Below are 23,022 nucleotides of genomic sequence, written 5' to 3' on the forward strand. Positions count from 1 at the left end.
TCAAAGAGGAAGAAAAAATATGTTTCTCTTATTCAATGTCTGGGAAATCGAAATGAGAAAATAAATGGATTAGGGACTTGGGAATCAGCGCGGGCTCCTAAATCATGTGCACATGTCATTATGAAGTATTAAAGGTTCGGCTCTGACCGCGCACGCCGGGGTAGCGCACCCAGCCTTTTGTGCATGTGTGTGTGTGTGTTTGGAAACCTGAGGGATGGGGAGTGATGGAGGGCTGGAGGATAAAAGCAGGTCTCAAAGGAAATAAAGCCAGTGTTGGCTTTAAGCAGAACAGACCTCATAAGAAACAGTGCTTATGCGAGGCGGAGCTGGAGGCCCCGGGGCCCGAGACCCGAGGGGAGGCGGCGCGCCGCCAGACGCTCCTTCCTACCGTGCTCCAGGTAGGACGGCGTGCCTTCCGAAGGGTCCAGTCGGCGAGCCCGGCGCCCGTGCTTGGAGTTGTTGTGCACGAACATGTTGTCGGAGACGGCGAGGACGTGGCCCTCCACGCTCACCGTCGTCGAGACGACCACCTGAGGGGCGGAGACGGAGGCTTAGCTGTGTTTTTTTATACATATTGCATCTCCTACTTTCACACGATCCTCGTCGATGCATCGGCGTGGAATGAATATTATAAAAGCCATCATTTTCCAAGTGTTTTCCTGTGCATCGTGTATTTGCAAGTGTATTTGCAGTCCCTATGTCCTCTATTGTAAGTCGCTTTGGATAAAAGCGTCTGCCAAATGCAATGTAATGTAATGTAATGTAATGTAATGTTTTGAGGCTCATTTCCTGAACACACACGCCGAAGCAAACCCTGTGCGCTAGGTTTGCGCAGGTGGGTGCGTGTGTGTGTGTGTGTGTGTTTGGGGGGGGAAGTGGGCTTCCAAATCCAAATAAAGCAGCGAACGAGGCTAAGAAGCGGAGGGGAGTCAGGTGATCGTTCCCGGTGGACTCGTCTCCTCCGGCTACCTGAGCGGCTGCGAGGGGATTGATGGGAACGGGAATGGATTCGCGGGGAAGCCCGACAGCTTCGGCACCTTTTATTTGTGATCGGATGACCCGCCGTGCACCGAGGCAGTTTATTTTCGTAACCGGCCCGCCAGAAGACCTCAGACGGTTACACAGGCGGAGATGATAGAACCTCCAGGTGGTCTAAGCCCAACCCCTGATGTAGGTTCTGCACTGAATGAACCCTCTGTACCGTCTCGTCCACGGGTCTCAGCTGAAGCTCCGACGGAATCCAATCAGGGAGCTTCTTGCCGCGAGGTGGACGCACAACCGCTGTATCCTGTGACGCCCTGTTCATCTACCGTCATATCCGCACCCGAATATAAGCCGCATCGGCTAGCCGAGCGCTATTTTCATCCTCCTCCTGCGCACAAAAACCGTTATTTCATTGGTACGACGTTACGAGGCTAAATGTTTTGGCATGAAGCTCGATAGCGTCCCCCCCCCCCTGCAAAGAAAAACATAAATTATTGTTGTGAAAAAAGTTGCGGCTTATAGTACGCGATGATTTTTATGTATCTATTTTCTCCCCCGTGCCTGGATGAAGGTCCACGGGAAAGGTGGAATAAATGAAATGAACACATGTTCTCTCACTTGTACAGCACTTTGATGGAAAGTTCTCTATAAACATGTATTTATTCAGTATTATTATCATATTAAAAGTTCGCTTTGAAACTGAATTTTCAAATACCTTCTAGATGAGTCTGAAAATATACATACACTGCTCAAAAAATTAAAGGGAACACTAAAATAACACATCCTAGATCTGAATGAATGAAATATTTTTATTAAATACTTGGCTCTTCACATAGTTGAATGTGCTTAGTTGAATGTGCTGACAACAAAATCACACAAAAATGATCAATGGAAATTACATTTATGAGGGTCTGGATTTGGAGTCACACTCCAAATAAAAGTGGAAAAACACACTACAGTTGATGTAATGTCCTTCAAACAAGTCAAAATGAATCTGTGCTGCTTCCCAAGTGGACGGTTTGATTTCACAGACGTGCCGTTGCGTTGTGTTCTTTAAGAGTCCCCTCTATTTTTTTGAGCAGTATATTTAATATAATATATATATATATATATGTGATAGAGGTGACTGAGGTTCAGACACCGTGCCATAAAAAGCCTCTGTCACCTGAAAGCGCCTCATGTCTCGAGGATTCCCCGCATTCTTCAGGCAGTTCTGGTTGCACTTCAGGAAGAACTTGAGGAAGAACCTGGAACGAAACAAAACAAAAAAACAAAAAAAAAAACAAGACATGAGAAGACGAGGCGGAGCGAGTGCACCTGTCGAGCTGCAAATAAAGCAAACAGGGGCGCCGTGCCGCGTAAAAACAACCCGGGGGATATCGAGTAAGATGCTACCTTGAGCATCCACTTGCCATAGACCCACCGGGTCAGACCCCCCCCTCCCCACTCCCACTCCCACTCCCACTCCCACCCAGACCCCCATCCCCCTTCTGCCCGGTGACGGAAGCTGTGCGTAGCTACTATGCCGCGGCGTGTTGCCATCCCAGCCTCTCTCAATCTCAGTGTGAGAGACCACATCAACAGCACCTGCCATGCATTATTAATAGGCTGAGATGGCAAGTATGGCTACCCACATCAATACTTAATGAGGGAGGGTGTGTGTGTGTGTGTGGGGGGGGGTGCGGGGGTAGTAAAGGGAGTGGGTGTGTGTGTGTGGTGTGTGTGTGCGGGTGCACTGTAGGCCTGAAAAGCAGAAAGGCAACGACTGACAATTTATTCCCGAACCCCACCCCGGGGCTCCGAGCCTGACAACTTCTTCCTCTGACGAAACTCCAGTAAATCTCTCCTCTCTCTCTCGCTCTCTGTTGCGTTGTCTGTCGCGCAGAAGAGAAACAATAAAATAAAAACATATATCAATTGAACTGCAAAAAAAAAAAAAAAAAAAAAAGTAAATAAACAGCGATGTGTACAGATACACAGGAACCCACAAAAGAGGAGGATAAAAACTACATTTCCTGGTCCTCCCCTCCTCCTCCTCCTCCTCTTCTTCTTCTTCTTCTTCTTCCTCCCCGTTTGAAAAGGCTCAAAGAAGTGCTGACAGCCGAAACTGCTTACAATACAGATCTCCGCCAGCCACGGAGAGAATCACTCCTTTGCTCAGCTTTTCTTTCATATGTCTTATTTTCCCCTCTCTGTTCATTTGTAACGGCCGGGATTCTGCACTGGGCAGCGCATTCGGAGCCAGACGCCTCAGATGGACACACACACACACACTCACACACACACGTTGACATGTCAAGAGCCTCGGAAGCGCGGTTATCTCGGAGAAAAAAAAACAGAGTCGGGGTGGCCGGGTTTGCACGAGCGCTCGACGCAACGCGAGAACTTTAAACACCAGCTTTTAACGCGCGGCCGCCGGCGGGGCGGACGACGCCGGATCGGAAAACACACCCGTACGATACGAACGGCGAACACAGTTTTGATTTACAACCCCGCGAAAAGCCAGGATGTAAACGGGAGGCAGGAAAGACGGACGGGGGGGGGGGGGGGGGGGGATGAGGTGGAGAGTCTGCAAAAACCCGAAAGCAGAGGCAAACCACCCTCCTGTATATTTTAGAGGCTGGAGGCCAGTATTTCAATAATTCATGAACCTGAGAGATGGGAGGTTTTTTTTTCTCCTCCTCCTCCTCCTTTCCACAGTGGCGGTCGGACCCCGCGGGCTAAGGGTCTCCAAACTTTCCTCTCACCCCGGGGTCAAAGCTGCAGACCGCATCCCTTGTCCCGCGCACCCTCGACGCATCTCCTGTTTAATTCATCAACTCCACTTTTCACCAGAACTCTCCTCGTCCTAAGTGAGTGGAGAAAAGTCAAGGTCGCCGGAGTCAGAGGTGACCAAATGGAGGGGTTAAACCGCGGGCCGAGAAGGAGGGGAGAAGAAGCCGGTGCGACGACGGGAGTCGGCACGCTCCGCCATATGTCGGCGCATCCCTCTTCCTCCTCCTTCTTCTTCTTCTTCGCGCAGCGAGCGTCTGATTCATTATTTAGATGACTTAAGGTGTCTGGAGCCGGCCGCCCGGAAACATTACAAAACTGCAGCATGTTGATTCCCCGGCGCTACCGCTCATCTCCGCGGGACTGGAATCACCGCCGATGAACGCCGATACGCGGCGGCGAAGAGATTAGCATTAGGATTTTTGGATAATGTGATTGACAGCTGACCGGTAAATATGGACAGGACGCCGACGACAACACGGGGTCGCCGACGGATGATTCCATCTTCCGTCATAATAACTCCTGCCCGCAACGTCAAAACAGATTTTATTTCAACCAGAAGTGATGTTTTTCCACGTTTCCCCCAAATATTACTGTTAACATGACGTTCACATGACTCCTCCATGCTGGGAACTAGAAACTCCAGGAGGAGCAGGGATTGGTTTGTCCCACCAATGTTAAAATATATAATTTTGAGCTAATCTGCTTTGATTTTTAGCATGCAAAATAAAATGATTTATATCATTATTGTTATTATATTATTTACTCATCACCAGAAGTGATGTTTTTCCCTGTTTTCCCCAAATATTACTGTTAATATGACGTTCACATGACTCCTCCATGCTGGGAACTAGAAACTCCAGGAGGAGCAGGGATTGGTTTGTCCCACCAATGTTAAAATATATAATTTTGAGCTAATCTGCTTTGATTTTTAGCATGCAAAATAAAATGATTTATATCATTATTGTTATTATATTATTTATTCATCACCAGAAGTGATGTTTTTCCCCGTTTCCCCCGAATATTATTGTAAACATGACGTTCACATGACTCCTCCATGCTGGGAACTAGAAACTCCAGGAGGAGCAGGGATTGGTTTGACCCACCAATGTTAAAATATATAATTTTGAGCTTATCTTCTTTGACTTTTAGCAATGAGAACACTTCAAAAAAAATGCAAAATATAATGATTTATATCATTATTGTTATTATATTATTTATATTATTATTATTATTATATTGTTATTTGTCGTTGTTATCAATATTATTGCAATGTTGCAGAAAAAAATTATGATAATAATCATTATTTTAGTGATGATGAATAACAACAATGCATTATAATAAAATGAATAACAACAACAATAATAATAATAATAATAATAATAATAATAAAAGAGATAAACACAGCAGCATGGTGGTGCAGCGGAGAAGGAGCCTGGTTCAGTTGCCACCTGGACCTTCCCGTGTGGAGTCTCCATGATCTTCTTCAAGGTTCTCCGGGTTGGGAGATTCACCGGAGACCCCGAGGCGTCAAGACGTGCGAATGAGCGAGTGAACGCTCGAATGTATGTCGATGATACGCCGTGACGGTCCGGAGTGAACCCGACCTCTCGCCCGATGACAGCTGGGACGGGCCGCAGCCCCATTACCATGAGTGCAGGATAAGCAGATGATGAATGAATGAATGAATAATAACAATAATACGTCACACGTCGCTATATCATAATTAAACAGTTGTTGCAGCAGATGATTTAGAATCCTTTTCCTTGATAATAACCTCTAAATCTGTTTGTTTTTATTTTGGCTCCGGCTGGTTTCGGGCCGTTTCACCGCATCAGCTCCGCAAGCCGCGGCCGTGGCGAAAAAGCCGGATTAAATGAAATAAAACCATTTTGCGCTCATGTAATTACCCCCGGATCCAGGGACGGCGGTGGAAGTGAATTTGTGTAAATAACTGCCCGGCCCTCTCGCAGCCTCCTGGCGTAAATTTGCAAAAAAGCGAGAACGAACGGATAAACAAGCGGGCGCCGGTTCGCCGGAGTAATTTAATGATCTCACACTTTCATCATATCATAAGCCCGCGTTATTTGTCACTTTGGAGCAATTAAACACACAATCAACCCCCCCCTCCCGCACATAAAAAAACCCAGAAAAAACAAGGAAAGCAATTATAACACAACTTTTAAGTAATCCCTGTAGCATCTAAATATTATTACCCTGGTGATAAAGATTGTCTGTGTGATTAGCTCACAGCGAGGGGGCCTCCGAGGGACCATCGCCTCGGCTTTTCTAATAATTTTCCGACATCAGCCGCAAATGAGGCAGAGAGCGGCTTCCCCTTGTCAGATCGAACGCCGGCTAACTTCCTAACGTCTCCGTCCTCAGCGCCTCTTTTTTAGTTTAGCCATCTTGTCGTGTTGTCGCACGTCGCGCACACGCCGTTCATCTTCGTGTCACATTTTCTTTATTCTCGCCCCCTCCTCCTCCGCCCCCCCGGCCCTATCTGTTCTCCTCCGCTGTCGGCGATGCCATAACTCAGCCGCCGCACTCCCCGTCTTTCCATCTCTCCCTACCGAACAGATCATCTCCAGAAGAAAAGCAGTGTGTCTGGCTCCTAATATGCTTCATGAGGTGTGTAATTCACTGCGCTCCGGAGGGGAGCCATTTGTCTCGGGGGTTAACTAAGTGACACAACAGCACTTCCCCGCGCCTGTTACCGCTTGCGTGGGACATGCTGAACTAATCCGGGCAGGTAGAGCGCCCGGCGTTTCCGCGGCAATCGAGCATTCAAATACATCCGGGGGAAAAAAAAAAAAAATATATATATATATATATATATATATGTATGAGTTGAAAATGAATAAATAGGCGACCGGAGGAAGAGCGCCGCTTCCAAAGCCCGACGTCTTCCTCCCCCTGCTGTTTTGTGTATTTTCCTTTCTCTTATGTTTCATATCTCGTATTTCCTTTCTTGTGTAACCCCTTCTCTCGCTCTTTCCGCCATGCATCACTGACACTTCAACCAAGAGCCTGACTGGCTTGTTTTCATGGTGACCTGTCTCCCTGCCTGCAGTATATATTTAAGCCTGGAAGCGCATACACACACACACACACACACACTAATTTAGGGAGATTTATGAGTGGGGCCTTGCACCAGGAGCCATGCAGGCTGACCCCAGGGGTGTAGGAGGGGTGGCGTCGGGAGGGGGGGGTCCCTCCACGGGTGGGGGGCATTAATAATCAAGACCCAGTCTGTCTCTGGGCTTCGGACACTGCAACAGGCAGCTGGGGTCCATTTCACTGGGAACACAGTAGATAGATGGATAGATGGATGGATGGATGGATGGATGGATGGATGGATGGATGGATGGATGGATGGATGGATGGATGGATGGATGAATGGTCTTTAGGAGCACCAGGTTCAGTGTCTTTGCTCAATGACACTGGATCCAATCATCAACTTTCTGATTGGGACGCCTGCTCTGTTCAAACGATAGATAGATAGATAGATAGATAGATAGATAGATAGATAGATAGATAGATAGATAGATAGATAGATAGATAGATAGATAGATAGATCAATTGATCGATAATAGATAGACAAATAGATAGATAGATAGATAGATAGATAGATAGATAGATAGATAGATAGATAGATAGATAGATAGATAGATAGATAGATAGATAGATGGATGGATGGATGGATGGATGGGTGGATGGGTGGATGGATGGATGGATGGAACTATAGATCAATTGATCGATAGATAGAGAGAGAGAGAGAGAGAGAGAGAGAGAGAGAGAGAGAGAGAGAGAGAGAGAGAGAGATAGATAGATAGATAGATAGATAGATAGATAGATAGATAGATAGATAGATAGATAGATAGATAGATAGATAGATAGATAGATAGATTGATAGATGAGAGAGAGAGAGAGAGAGAGAGAGAGATAGATAGATAGATAGATAGATAGATAGATAGATAGATAGATAGATCAATTGATCGATGATAGATAGATCAATTGATCGATAATAGATAGACAGATAGACAGATAGATAGATAGATAGATAGATAGATAGATAGATAGATGCAGTTGCAGCTGGTGTTCCCTGGCAGTGCTTCTCTCCCCCCCAGTCTCGCCGCTGCACCTCTATATTGCCCTCATGTCTATCTTAAGTGTCATGATTTATTCAAATAGAACATCTCACCGCGCTGAAAAATTCATCCCCGGCTGCTGGTGTGCGCCGCGCCGTCCTCCCGCTCCGCCGTATCCGCCTGATGCGTCTGCATGTCATGTCAGCTGAATTTGCCCCGTCGTTAAATATTTCTCAGAACAAATGGACCCTGGAGGAGAGCCTCGGCGGGTCGGGGCCGCCGAGGCTCGGGGGAGACGGTCCCTTCCTTCCCCGCAGAGCGGCGGCGGCGACTCGGGGGACGGGAGTCCCAGAGACGCTTAACAAATTGTGTTTCATCCATTTCATCTGAAGAGGATCATTCAAAATGCAAGTGGCGCTGGAAGTTAGCCGGTTAGCCAGTTAGCCAGTTAGCCGGTTAGCCGGCGCCGGGTCCAACAACTTGTAGCCCGCTAACATTGCTACCTGTGGCCTGGAGTCACGCCGGACCACCAAGAAGAAAAAGCGGCGTGCACGCATGCATGCATGCGTGCGTGTGTCTGCGCGCGCGTGTGTGTGTGTGTGTATCAAAGCCACGAGGAATAAGCGGCTGTCTGCATGATGGACAAGCTTGGCAGACGGCGCTGATTGAAACACTTCCTCTGTCGGGCCCGGCCCATTAATCTGACGCAGACGGAGCCCGGAGAGAGAGGGCCAGGCCTCGGCGTGGCAGGAGTAATGACGGGTCCTGGTCCTTCTCACCTCCACGCCGTCCCGTCACGCCGGGACGTTCTGTTACCGCCGTCCGGCCCGAACCCGCCCTCGTGGGACTGACCGGTGAATAATGGCCCTGTCATCGGCCCGGGTAGACATGATCGCAGAGCCCGAGGGTATGCGTGACCGCGTCTGTGTAAGTGTGTGTGTGTGTCTGCGAATGTGTGTGTGTGAACACAACTCCTCCACGCAGTCATTTACCCCATAATGCCTCCCCTCTACCTAAGTTGAGGACTGTGTTCATATTGAATAGTGTTGATTTAAGCACATGTTAAAGCTAATGCATAATGCATCGACTATATATAACTTGATAAAGAACGTGGTGTCAGCCTCGGACCGGGCCCATACATTGTGGCGATGAATGCGCCGCTCGCAAAAAAGTTCCCTCTCTTTGTTCCATTTAAGCTTCGCATTAAATCATAACTGTGACTGTGACTGCGCCGGCTCAAGGTTATGTTTCTAAATGCGTCCGTATCAGAAATCAGAAACGTAATTAGCGCAACCGCGTTTGTTCTCGGGTGAAAAAGTTGCTCCCTCCGATCCGGGGGTCTGGAGGAGGGAATATAAGGCAGACAGTGTGTGTGTGTGTGTGTGTGTGTGTGAGAGTCTGTGTGACGGGTAGGCTGACTGATGGGGTGCAGAGGCGTGGGGTTTTCCTGCAGCCTGTGTGTGTGTGTGTATGTGTGTGTTTGGGCCGTGTGTCCCTCTGTGTTTATCAAACATATTACAGCTCCTTCTAGATCCCTCACCTGCACTCCCCCAGCCTGCTACATATGGCCCACCAATCACAAAATAAGGAATCATGCATACATTAGCATAGCTAATAGCCTACCCTCTCCATTTAATATGCAAATTTCTTGAAACATTACTGAATGCCGTCTGTTCTAAATGAATAAATTTGAATCGCAATTAGAATAATCCTTTATAATTAATGAAAACTGTCAATTTTGGTTCATAAGTAATTTGATTAAAGTGGTGATGGGACACTTATGAAGTTCATCAGGCGTCCTGGCACGCGTGCACGCAAAAACACACCTAGCGACCAACAGCACAGCCAGGGCTGCGTTATTGATGAAAACGATTAATAAACTTATGAAAGCGGTCGTCACGCGCGGCGGAGATTTTTTTTTTTTTTCCCCCTCCGCCAAACAACTTCTTTCCTCTCTTTTAACGCCGTCCAGAGACAGCAGATCAATCACGCCTTTCTGCCACCTGACAGAGGTGGGTGGGGGAGGGGCGGCGGCGCCGGTGATTGAAAAGGTTTCCCGGCCTGGTGGTGCTGTGTCAGTGGCCTGTCTGTCCGGTGGGAGACACTGATGGACTGTCGAGCAGAGTGCCACACACACACACACACACACACGAACACACACACACAGGCGCGCTAAGTCATTACTATGGGGTGAATCGGTTCCTGGTCGCCTCTCTGAGGACCCGACGAGGCAGTGCTGATTTTTGTCGTGTATTATAAGCGTGCAACGACTTATTACCCTTCATCAACACACACACATAAACAAACACACACGCATGCATACGCGCTGGCTGGTGCGCGCCGGCCTGTTTTGCTACCGAGGCGTATAATAGCGTCGCTGAAACGAGGGTCACTCATCTGTTGGAAATTGTTTCAACGTGTATTTCCGTCCACCGGCGCAAAGGAGCTGGTGTTTGTGCATCAACACGAGCGTGTGTGTGTGTGTGTTGCATGGCTTTAGCCCAATAATAATGGTCCAGATAGTATGGAGCCTCCCAGACTAATTAGTCAAATCACTGAGAAAATAGCAGCCTGCTAATTAATGGGTATTATGGCATTTCAGAAGTCACTGCTCTAATTGGGAGGGAACTGAGCCTCGCATTTCCATACTGCAGTAATATCCGTCCCCCTATCTGTCCGTCTGTCTACCTACTTGGCATGCTCGCTTTTAAACACAACGCCGCTTCCGCACGCGAGGAAAATAATTATCCCGCACGTGGCTCACATTTCCGCACCGCAATATACAGCGTATACATAATACATCCGGGTTGGCGCACGGCGACGGCGCCCTGCGCCCGAAAGAGTCAAAGATCGCGGCGCTAAACGTGTTTGCAACCCCCGAGTTATTATGAGTGAGACATCTTTATATTGCTTTGAGAGTAAAAGGTGCCTAATGCAATTGTATCCGTGAGTAATAAAATGCATCTGAATAATTCCTCCGTGTCTGATTTGGGGTGTGCGTGTCTGCGACCCCCTCCTCCTCCCCGCCGCCGCCGCCGACGACACACATGAATACATGCATGCAGCCACGAATGCATATCCCCAGTAGGTTCTACTTAACCCTATCAGACGGCGGGACGATCAAAACAGATTTGCATTCAAATGCCACAAGCTCGCTATCAAATATCAAATCAAAGCAGCGCCACGAAGACGGACTGACGGCCGGTCGCCTCCGCGTCCCTCCTCCTTTCTCCTCTCGGGGTCCCTGGGACTCCCATTCTCCCGCCGGACGGACGGACCGACCAGCTCTCGCCGTGAGTGACAGGCTGCGGCCGGAGCTTGATTGACAGCCTGTTGAAGCTTTAACCGTCCGCACACACACACATGCATCCTCCTCCTCCGAGCCCCACCCCCCCACCCGTGCACGGGTCTGAGTGTGTGTGATAGCCTGTGGGCTCGTGCCCCGCAGGCCGCACAGCACCATACATACAAATCACGGTGTGTCAGCCGTGTGAAAGGGCCCATTCTGACTTTGTCCTTGTAAAGTCAGGCCCCCCTTGGAGCAGCCTGGATCTGTATCCTGCCCCTGTTACTTTCCCTTCTCCTTCCCCGCTCCTGCAGCCGGGCAGATGCACGGCGAAAAACTCAAACGCGCCTGCTTGTGCAAACGCGCGCGCACGTACAGGGGGGAAATGCCAGATTTAAATGCGGCGCTAATGGGCAGCACCTCACAGGAGCAGGGGATAAATACATCTACAACAACACACACCGCCGCGGCCAAGACCCCGGGCCTAATCTCACACACTCAGTTAGTACACCTGGTTAATGTTAAGAGGGCAGTTATAGTCAATTACATTCCCATATAACGCATAAACCTCCACCCCGCCTGTGCTGGGGGAGTAATTGAAAACAGACGCGGGACACACCGGGGTCCAGGCAAGAAGTCAACTTCCCGCCCCGGATTTTTCTCGGCTTGTAATGTCTTCCCCGCTCCATATTCGGCGGTCCTGGGGGGGCAAAGAGGAGGAGGCGGGGTTGCCATTTGGAGAAAAAGGCAGCGAAAGAAAGAGCGGGCGGATGTGGAGACGTTCGAGGTACCGGAGACGAAGACAAAAGGCGGGGGGGGGGGGGGGCGAGGACGGCTTTGTCCAGAGACGGGCGCCGGGTCGGGGCGAGAGGGTGGCGGACCGCCGGGCGCTGCCGGTGTGAACCGACTGACAGTGTGTGTGTGTGTGGTGTGTGTGTGTGTGGTGCTTGGTTGTAAGTATGAGTTGGAGACTGACAGGTGACATTACCCTGCGTCATGGCTGGAGGGACAGAGGGACAGAGGGCTCGATGGTTATCCAAGCAGAGAAATGTCACCGTCCAGACACCGCTGTGACAAACACACACACACACATATGCACACAGATTCAGGACAAAGGAGTCTGGAGTCTTTGAGAGCAAAAATAAAAAAAAAAAAAAAAAATAAATAAAAAAAAAAAAGGCTGGCTACACCAGGAAGAGATGAGGAGATTACATCCTCGGTTTAAAAAAAAAAAAAAAGGAGGAAATAAAGAGACGAAGCTGCGGGAAAAGGCTAAGAGTCAGACGGCGCCATTACAGCCCGGCGTTTATTCACATCCTCCGCCTCCCGAACGAACGCCGACCCCGTCCCCGGTAGTTGTTACCCCCCCCCCCACCCCCCCACCCCCCCCCCACCCTTTTCCAATCCGCTTTTCATTTAAAGCCCAACCTCATTTTGGCAAAGCTTATAAAATGTCCATATTGCTGCTCATTCGACCCCATTGATTTAGCGTTTGGTTAAATATTCACGACTGTGGATGCAATTAACATGCTGTTAATGAATAATTGATCGCATCTTAAGCGGCCATAAAACTCATGCATATTAATTATTGAAACAGGAAATATGAAAAAAACAACCTTCCTTGTTTTGCCTCAATCAGCCTTCTTTCATTTTGTTTCTTCAGTTGGGGGCGGGGGCCGCTCTATGCGTGCGTGTGTGTGTGTGTGTGTGTGTGTGTGAGAAGCTATGAACACTATGCAAATAGCGCTCTTAAACACCACTTTAAGAGCTCTTACATGTCTTTACGCCGCCTCTCAGTACTTCTGTTCAGCTCGCACAACACACACATCCCAACGTTCGTGTGTGTCGATTCTGGGCGGCGACTTTGGCGTGGTGCCGACAGCCTCGGCGGGACGGAGGGGGGAGCAGCTGCCGGTCCCGAGAGGCGAATATTACCGGGGCGAACACAACAAAAGCGCGAGGGAGGCCGGGAGGAGAGGAGGTCCTCGGCGGGGTTGGTGGCGAGCCGGCGGCCTCCGTGGATTTACCCCGGGGCGGGAAAAAAGCAGGGGTGAGAAAAAAAAACGGGGTCAGCCCGAGTGCAGGGCATTAATGCGGGCGATGCTCCCCGTGGCCAGGTGAGCATGTGTGTGTGTGTGTGTGTGTGTGTGTGTCTAACGGCGCAGTTCTGGAGGTTAAACTCATTATCCACCCCTCCTGCGCCCCTTAAACCACTCTAAAATGTTTTGACATGAAAAACACATCTCAGAAGCAGCCACACACTCCAGGAAAACACCAATTTACATAGTCGCTTGTTATTTATTTAACACACAAATCTCTCGCAAGAGTGTGTGTGTGTGTTCCTCCCCTTTCCCTCTGTCTACTTCTGCAGGAGCCAACTCACTCCCCCTGCAACGGCGGCGCTTCCGAGCTAAAAGTGACAAGCCGTCAATTGCGTTTCCATAAAAAAAGAAGGAAAAATAAAAGCCCTCCTCCTCCTCCTCCTCCTCCTCTGGTCGTCCGCGGCGACGTCTTCCTCGCTGTGATGTCGTTCTGATCAAAAACGCGGCACTTTGGTAAAAATAGGAGGACACCGGGCGGATGAACGCCTCAGCAAAACACTCCCTTTCTTCTGCTCCTTCCCCCTGTTCTTTCACTTCATTAGATCCCCCTTCTCCACCTCCACACACCCCTTTAAGGAAGAGGAAGAACCCCCTCCTCCTCCTCCTCCGTTACTATTCTGAAGCCAGATTGAAGGAGGCCGAGCCGTGGGGATGAAAGAGAGAGGAAGACCTCCGAAGAGACAGAATGTGATGGAGAGCGTCTGCATTTCATCCCATCGGAGCAGGTTCACCCGGCGGTGATGCTCCTCAAACGCACCTTCAGCCGTCGGCCGAGGAGACGCGGCGGGAAGGAGGGAAGGAGGGACGGCGGGTGGATTTTTCCGTGGCTAATTCAGCGGGTGTGGGAAAGCGGAGCACCTAACACAGGTTGGCCTGGTTTCAGTAATGAGTTTGATTCTCCTCTCTGCCTCCTCGGTCTCGCTGGGGACCAGGGCTGCATAATAACATCCTCCACACACACACACACACACACACAGACACGGACACAAACAGGTCTATGGGGAGCTAATTATTCTCACCTGTGTTAATTATTGCTGTAAGCCAATCAGCGGACTCGGTGCTAATTAGGCAGCGTTAGGTCTGATTAGTGTTTTGCGGCCGGCTCGCTCGCAATGTTATCCACCGCAGCGCTGCCCTCGGGCCAGAGGGGAGAACAGGTGGATGCTCACCCTAGTGTGTGTGTGTATGTGTGTGTGTGTGTTCATTCTTAATCATAAATAACCCAGGGATGGCTTAAATTCTCATTAAAAAAAAATCGAATCAATTACATTTCGAATTAAACCTGGAATCAACACGGTAAAACAATGGCCGCGGTTGTGAGCGGCCCTCTTAAGTTAATTGGCCCCGATTCGGGGGTCACTTCTTTTATCTGGACAAACACCCCCCCCCGTGCCCTTTGAGTTAATGAGGGATGATGCAGGATCAGCGCTGTCGCTAATGGGGCCTTTTGCCGGGGCGGACGCCCCCTCCGAACCCCCTCCGAACCCCCGCCGATTGATCGGCACATCGCGCATGCAGCCGCCGCTCTGACCTGCGGCGGCTGGGAGGAGGAGGAGGCGGCAAAGGAACGGAGAGGGGCGGTACGAAGACCCGGACGCTCGGCGGACGGATAACCGTCCTCCAGCCGAGGGAGACGGAGGGGGAAAAGAAGAAAGAAAGAAAAAAGGAAAAGCGGGCAGGGATGGGGAGAATGGATGAGAGGAAAAAAAAGAGGCTGGAGGAAACCTTCCTCTTATGACACCATTGATTTTCCTTCAGAGGCTTGAGCCTGTCACTGCTGAACACTTGGTCCCCGTGCTCCTCCACACACACACACACACACACACACACACACACACACACACACACGCACTCACACAGAGACGTGTACAAACTCTATGCCCTGACCTCCACGTGTGCCTGCTGGTCCATACTGGGTCTAATGACACCCGGGCCTTCCACAGATCAATACTAAGCTGTCACTCAGCCAGGCAAGCGCGCACACACACACACACACACACACACGAGGGGAAACTACACACACAGATGCAAGTGCACGCACACACACACACACACACACATGCACACAAACACACACATATGGGTGGTGTCAGGTTTGCGTTTGCACATTTGTGTATGCTGGAAGCCATGTTTTCTACAACATCAGCAGATGCCCTTCTCCACTCTGCCGTCTCACACACACACACACGCACGAGCACGCGCACACACACACACACACACGCGCGCGCACTGGACCACAGCCATATTATCTCTCCTCAGCTGTTTTCTCAGCCTCCTCACACAGAATCCGGGACCTGATGTAATATTGATGAGCCAGGATGGAGGCCCTATAAAAAGTGATAGGTCCTTGCGATTGTAAATTACAAATTGTCATCGATTTAGCGTCAATTCACACACACACACGAACACACAGGTATAAAAATAGACATAAGCTGCCGGTTCTGCCCAGGAGAGAAAGCGGGGTTGTCCCCCCCCACCACCACCACCACCACCACCACTTTCCTCTTTCCTCGAACACGTAATCCACCGGCCTCCCTCCCCGCTTCTTCCCTCCTTTCCGTGGGCTCCTCCCTCCCCGCGCTCCCCCTCCTCCTCGCCTCCTCAACAATCTCAAGCACTCATCCGCCCCTCTACACACACATCTCAAGTGCCACTTAGAAAAACCAGGCCGGGGGAGGCGGGAGGGGGACGGAGACGGGAGGCGGGGCGGCGCGGCGGCTGACTCGGTATCTCCGGAGTTGAGAGCGCGGCTCCGAGGGCCGGCGCAAATCGCCGGTGTGTTTTTTTTTTGTTGGCGAGGGGGGGGATTCTGCTCACGGCGAGCCCGTCCGTGTCGCAGCGTGCAAATGTGTTGACAGGGAAAAGCGGCGGCGACACACGTTTGTTTGTTGCTGTTAAATCACTAATTATAGCCCGGCAGACGCCGGGGCAGACGCCGGCTAATACACTATTAGGCCGTTTGCTGTTTATTAAACTTTTATAATGTGATCACTCTGATAACGGTGCAATTGTTTCCCTGGGCGTGTGTGATTATACTGTCGTACCCCTCTGTCCTCTTGTAATGGCTCCTGCCTAGACTGTGTGTCCGCCTGTGTGTGTGTGTGTGTGTGTGTGTGTCTTGGAGCATGCGGAGCGGTGTTTTCCATTTCTCATTAGAGTGGCACAGACTCCTGCTGCAGGGTCAAAGCAGGGGGAGCGGGAGTGTGTGATTGTGTGTGTGAGGGGGAGCGGGGTGGTAATGAGCACAGGAACATAATACTACGGCGTCCATTAATGCTCTGAGGCAGTGACATTAGGCATACTTAACTAATAGAGCCAGTCTCTGCAATTACCCACTGTTATCTCTGCAGCTTTGGAGGGGAACCGGCTTTTAGAAATGTTTGTAGTAATGTGATAAATGCCAGGTTTGCCCATTTGTAATCCACACTGTGGGACTCGGGGAGGGCGGCGGCGGCGGCGGCGGGGGATCTAATTGTTTTCCTTCAGATTCTAAAGATGCGATTTAGTCATCGCTCTCTTTTCCAGCGTTCTCCTAACAGGTACGTCTCCACCCATCGTCTATAGATCTCTTCAACCTCCCCGCCTCTCTCTCTCTCTCTTTCTCTGAGCTCGCGGCGCTACGACTGTCCTGTCAGATGTGAAGAAGCGGCGTCGGTGACGGCGTCCGCCCGCCTCCCTCTCATCCCCCCCTCTGCCCGTCGTCAGAAGCGGGCCGCGATGGCGCGTGTAAACATCTTGTCACGCCGACATGAGGGGCCGTCACGGCGCGAGAGAGAACGCGTTTCATTAGCGGGCGTCTTTTCGTTTGAATCCGCGGGCCGCCGGCCGCCTTCGACTTCACGGGTCAGGAGAGGAACGCGTGGAAAAGACGGGAGCGGCGCTTAGATGCGCTGCTAACTGTTGTCGCGCTCATGCGACGAGGTTTTAACCAAACGCAGGATCGCTGTTTCTCCGTGTCAGGAGGAGGCAAGCGAGGTTAAACTTCCTGCAGGACGATGTTTAACCGGCGCGTCCGGGTCGACGGCGTGCGGCGTATTGCATGCCGCGTCTGCGTCAACAGCCCGAGGGTAAGACGGCGACGGCGGCGGCGGAGAGAGCGGCGCTGATAATTGTTTTCCAGAAAAAAGAAAACAAGGTCTGCGTTTTCTGAACTGAATGTCACCTCATGTAAATAGCGACTCCTGCGTCGGAGAAACCGATATCTGGGATAATTAGTGCAACTCCCTCCTTTGCACGCCGCCGAGGAGCGGCGTTTTCCGGGAAAAAAAAAATACACTAAATCTGAAGTTGTGAGTGGGAGGACCAAAGCGGCTGAGGGGCAGAGAGATAGAAACAGAGAAGAGGAGGATGGAGGGAATCAGAGGCGCAGCGAGACGAGCGCGACAAACAAGAAAACATTCCTCCTCGGCGAGGTCAAGCCCGCGCGGTAAACAAACAAACAACGGCGGCGAGCGCAGCTCAAAGGGGCGCGGCGGCGTACGACAACAAAGCGTCACAGCCGGCTGCCTGCGCCTCACTTTGTCTCCCCTCGTCGGGAACATAAACACAAACACGGGCCTTGAAATCCTGCTCGGGGTTTGAAGCGAAACACTGACGCGCCGGGTCTTGTTTGTCGCCGACACGCAAAGCGAAGAGAATATATCCGCCATCGGAGGCGACACGACCCCCCCGTGATGGAGCGGCGCCGCTGACCAGATTCGTCCGCGCGTCGACTTCCCGAGGTTACTCACGTTTCCACGGCAAAAGCTCAACGACGACACGTGGTCGCTTCTTGTCGCGGGATCGCGCCGCCGTTTTGACCCCCTCGACCCATTATGGCGTGCGAAATGTCGCTCTTCCTGAACAGATTGACGGGAAAACAGTCGACGCAGCCGGCGCTCATCCTGGACACCTGGACTTTGCATCCTGGGCTGCTGAGAGAAGCACCGGGCTGGTAGGAAGCGAGACGCCGGCGTCGTCGGGGTGGAGCGAACTGGAGGTGCGGCGTCTGCGATCTCACTTAGAAGCAATCAGTAAACAATGAATCATCAGGTCGCTCTGACGCGAGCCGCCGCCGCCGAGAGGCCCCGCTACGAAACACACGCAGCCGCGCAACACGCCGGACGGCAGCGAGACTGTCCGTAGACATCGGAGCAGTCAGAAAACAAAGACCGCACACACACACACACACGTGCACACACACACACACACACACACACACATGGATGTATAGCATCACACAGAGAAGCTCGCGCTTGTGCTCTTCACGCCTCATTTGAAAAGCAAATTGAGCGCGTCTTCCAGGGCGAGTCACCGAGTAAACCCTGGAAAATGTTACTGTCTGCCCACTCGCGGCGCCGCCACACACACACACACACACACACACACACACACACACGCTTACATGTCACATGTGAGGCCTTTCAAATGGTAAATATACAGGGACAGTAGTCAATCCTCCTCCTTTCCACGTTGCTCCGGCCTGCAATTTCCAGGCCAGAACGTCTGAAATAGCTAGAGAGGAGCAGGGTGCGACTCTTTTGGGTTAGCGTCCCCTCGCCTCCCCTCCTCCTCCTCCTCCACCCGTCCCGGAGCAGAACAAACACTGGCGCAGAAGATGGAGGGATGACCGGGGGGGTCAACCCTCGGTAATGACAAAGCAGTTTGATAGAAAATGACTAACGGCAGCGCTATTTACAGCCCCGAACGTAAATGCCTTTATGACGTTATGAAATTTGCCGGACCTCGTTTTACGAGGTTTAATTGAGACTTTTTTTTTTTTTTTTTTTTTTTTTACCTGCGTTCCGTTTTTTTACAACTTGTAAAGCGCGACGGCATTTTTGCAAGAACGCGGTTAATTACCCAGCCGAGTAGGTAAACGGAGGAGATAGTTGTTTCCAGGATGTTTCCACAAACCCCGCCGGGCGACGCGTTCGTTTTTCGCGCTTGGAACCGAAAGCGTGTCTCGGCTTGGGGGGGTTAGAGCGCCGGGGGAGGAAGGAGGAGGAGGAGGGGGGGAAAAAAAAGGCAGCTCTGTTTTCGAGGCCTCCTCCTCCTCCTCCTCGACCTCCAAACTCACGGCTGTCAATCAGCGCGGCCGCTCCGTCCCCAGGGGGCTGCGCTTTCCTCCAACCCTGAGGGGGGGAAACCACTGCAGGGGGGGGGAGAAAAAAAAAGAAGAAGAACACAACCAAACAGATGCGGCAGGGAGCTGCGGGTCAAAATGTGTGTGTTTATGAGCGTGCAAGCCAACAGAGGCGCCTGTAGATTTTTAAATAACTATTTCACTGATCTTAATCTGGATTTTTCTGGTAACCAGGCTAAAGGAGGCTCTGACGGATACCGATTCTTCAAGAGAGACGATTTCAGGGAACAGAAAGAGGAACTGAAAAGATGGAGAGAAAGCGAAAGGTGACTGACGGCGCTCCACGTGCAGAGCAAAATCAGCCTACGAACGGAGTTTCCGATCAAATTTTAAATCTGGCGGCGAACAAGCCGCTGCGCGAACACACAAAAATAAACTCACGGGGTTTCTGCGTTATGGCGTGGTAGCGTAGCGCCGTTGTGTTCTCCTGTTCTAACGCTCTTGGTGCTTTTCTCAGTAAATTAGCCTCATTACGGCTCCCGGAAAGGTTAAGCGCTCGTGCTGGTGGCGCTACGAAGAAGTTAAGAGTTACAGACGATCCCAGGAAGGAAATATCGGCTAAATGTGAGAGCGGTGTTGGTGTTAAAGATGTCGCCAAGCACGACGATACGGCTAAGACAACCATCTGCGTCGTCCTGAAGAACTCTGACGAGCTAAAGACGGCTAACGTGGAGAAAGGGTACAAGTGCCGGCAAGAAGACAAAGAACAGCGGAAACAAAGTGATAATTAAGCTTCGCTTTGTGTGTTTTTGCCACAAATAAACCCATAAAGAGTTTGAAAAGAGTAGTTCGTTTTTGGTTCAATGGGGTTTATAATGGCTTCAATGGGAATCGGAACAGAGTCAAAAGAACAAATTCAATTGTACTGGATGGAGACACACGACCATTCACTCCGTCAATCACGTCATATCGTCAAACAACTGTTCAATCCCTCATTCACACCTAATATAGAGATATAAATTCAATTCACAGGTCTTAAAATAAAAGCAAAAGAGAAGAGATGTAAGATCATCTTACCGGTATCATTATTATTATTATTATGCTACTTATGCAACGATATAATTATTATAGAAAGGCGCCATCAAACAAAAAAAAAAGCATTATTATTATCATCATCATCCTATATGGACCTGCAGCCTTTCACCTCTGGGATTATAGCTTTCAAAGTCTCACAACAAAACATCCTCCTCTGGGTGACGGCATCACCGCGGTTACAGTCACCGCTCATTGTTGTGGCTCGGCGGGGAGCTCATTCACACCGTGCACGCCGCCGCCGGCCGCGTCACCGACAACGGCGTGCAGCTTGTGAGACACGTGAGTCCGACTTGAGCCGAAAGGCCTGGCTTTGAGGAAACACTGGTCCTCTGGAGACCCTGCCGAACCTCCGGTGACACACACACGGATGAACATCTGCAGATTATAAAAAGTGTGTACTGCAAGGATAGTTGTATATTTATGTGTGTGTGTGTGTGTTTATGAGAGATTTGTGCGACTGCAAGCACCTTAGGCGGGGGAGATCTGCCTGCATATCGATGAGCCAGCAACTCTACCTCTTTGCCCCTGAGCCCTGCACACACACACACACACACACACACACACACACGCAAACACACACACACACACACACACACAGCAGCATGTGGCCGGTCCCTTTCAAATCTGCTCACACCAGTTAATGAGCTGCCCCCCAAACCCAGACAATAAATGGCACATCAACAAGAAATCATCTTTTGGGGAGGAGGGAACGTCCCTGAGTGTGAGGGATGGGATGGAAAAAAAAAAACATAAAAACAAAAACAAGAAAAAAAGGACCGGCTGCCGTGGAAACCCGGAGACCCGTCGTGATGGTCCACAAATCCTCACAACATACGTTTTGGAAAGGTCAAACGGTCGCTTGCGTGTAAAAATCACAGAAGCCAAAAAGGTGCGAGGACGAGAAGACAATCCTGAGAACCCGAGCGTCCGGAAGTCGGAGGTGTCAGAGCGGCAGAGAGCCGAGCGCCGCGCCTCCTCTTCGGCCCCTCGCTGACACCGTCACTGATATGAAAGTGAAACGGAGCTGCGGGGAACGGAAGGCGCTGCCAGCGAAACCACATTAGCATGGAATGCAAATGAGGAGGGGGGCTAATGGCTGGACAGGTGCAGGCCGGGCCTCTAAATGACACGAACGTGAATTTGCAGGCGTGCACACAAACAGTCCCACACACACACACACACACACACACACACAAATGAGATGGATGAATTAAACATGGGTGGGCTCGGCTTGGGGGTGGAGGGGGGCTGGCAGAGCTGACATAAAGTCAATGACATACATTATTCACCAGCGCGTGTTAGCCCAGCCAAGGCAACACATGACCTCTCACCCCAGGAAGTGCATCCAAACATAACAACCAAAACAATGAGGGAGTCCCCCTCCCCCCCCCCCCCCTGCAGGGGAGGAAGAGGGGAGGGGAAACGCAATGAAACACAACCCTCCGAGCCAGGGATGGCTCTGAAGACTTTCACACACACACACATAAACACACACACACACACACACACACACACACACATGGCGAAGAAGGTGCTGGTGAGTTAGCTGCTAGCTGCTAGCAGCTAACTCACCGGCGACGACGGCGAGAGCTAGCAGTTTCCCGTTTGCAGAGCAGGAAACTGTCAACCATGACATCACCCTCCCTGGGAGGAACGCTTCCTGCCCGACATTCCTCACTCAGCTCACACACACTCACACACACAAACACACACACTCGCCAGGAAATGGCCTCTATCAACACACACACACACTCCCGAGGAAACAAACCAACATTGGCGCTTTTACACAAGCGCGGACACGCATGCGAGGAAATGGGCCACATCAACGGGAGCCGGCGGGAGCGTGCGCGAATGCAAACACACACACACACACACACACACACACATGCAAGACTGCACTGAAAAACAGCAATAAACCTGAAACAACACAGCCTGCGCACTTGACACCCCCGAAACAGGGGAAGGGGGTCACGGGATGTTGTCCGGTGGATCCTTATCTCTGGTAGCAGAGATATTCTCTCATGCTGCAAAAGGGGGGGCCCCTGAGGCCGACCCCCGGGGGCCCCGACCTGCAGGACACAGGTGGTCTGAGGACACGCAGGGATGCAGAAGGGGGGGGGGACGACAACCGGAGCCAATGGGGACAGGAGATTAAACCAGAATGCGATGAGGAAACGTAGGTTGCAGCGATGGGGGGGTTCTCACACACTTTGGGGGTTCGATGCACACAGCGGGGTCTTCTAATGGACGACGGCGGACACACCGGTGGAAGGATGCTGAGCTAGGAGGACTGGAGATTTATGGACGGAGGGGGAGAGGACAGGAAGCGAGAGGAGAGGATGGAGGAAGTCGGTTCGCCGAGGAGGAGGAGGAGGAGAAAACGGAGAAGTTACATCTCGGCCTCCGGGTGCTTTTCGCGATCACAGCCTTAGCAAATATGCTTCATAATTAAAAGTAGGACTCCTTGTAAACACTTACACGCCCAAACAAATTCTCTCTCCGACAAGATGAAGGCGGGGTGTTCGTGGCGAGCGCTCGGCACCCATCGCGCCGCCGCTCCTCACTGTACCAGATTTGTTCTCCTAACAATCAAATAAGTTTCTCATTAGCTGACTTTATTTTTTTCCC

General features: G+C 50.9%; 1 protein-coding gene across 4 annotated transcripts in view; it reads right to left on the reverse strand.

The window, feature by feature from the left end:
* The window catches only part of LOC147215868 (transcription factor COE1-like), a 50,106-nt gene that overhangs the window by 20,391 nt on the left and 6,693 nt on the right, over positions 1–23,022 (reverse strand). For all 4 annotated transcript variants that reach the window (XM_086139273.1, XM_086139272.1, XM_086139271.1 and 1 more), the window contains exons 7-8: positions 2,150–2,231; positions 389–530 (exon numbers count right to left, since the gene is read on the reverse strand). In XM_086139273.1, coding sequence (XP_085995399.1) covers positions 389–530; positions 2,150–2,231 — 224 coding nt within the window. The remainder of the gene's footprint in view (positions 1–388; positions 531–2,149; positions 2,232–23,022) is intronic.

This window comes from Fistularia commersonii, chromosome 31 (genome assembly GCF_037954325.1).
Source record: "Fistularia commersonii isolate RoL2024-O1a breed Wild chromosome 31, RoL_Fcom_v1.0, whole genome shotgun sequence".
Lineage (NCBI taxonomy): Eukaryota > Metazoa > Chordata > Actinopteri > Syngnathiformes > Fistulariidae > Fistularia > Fistularia commersonii.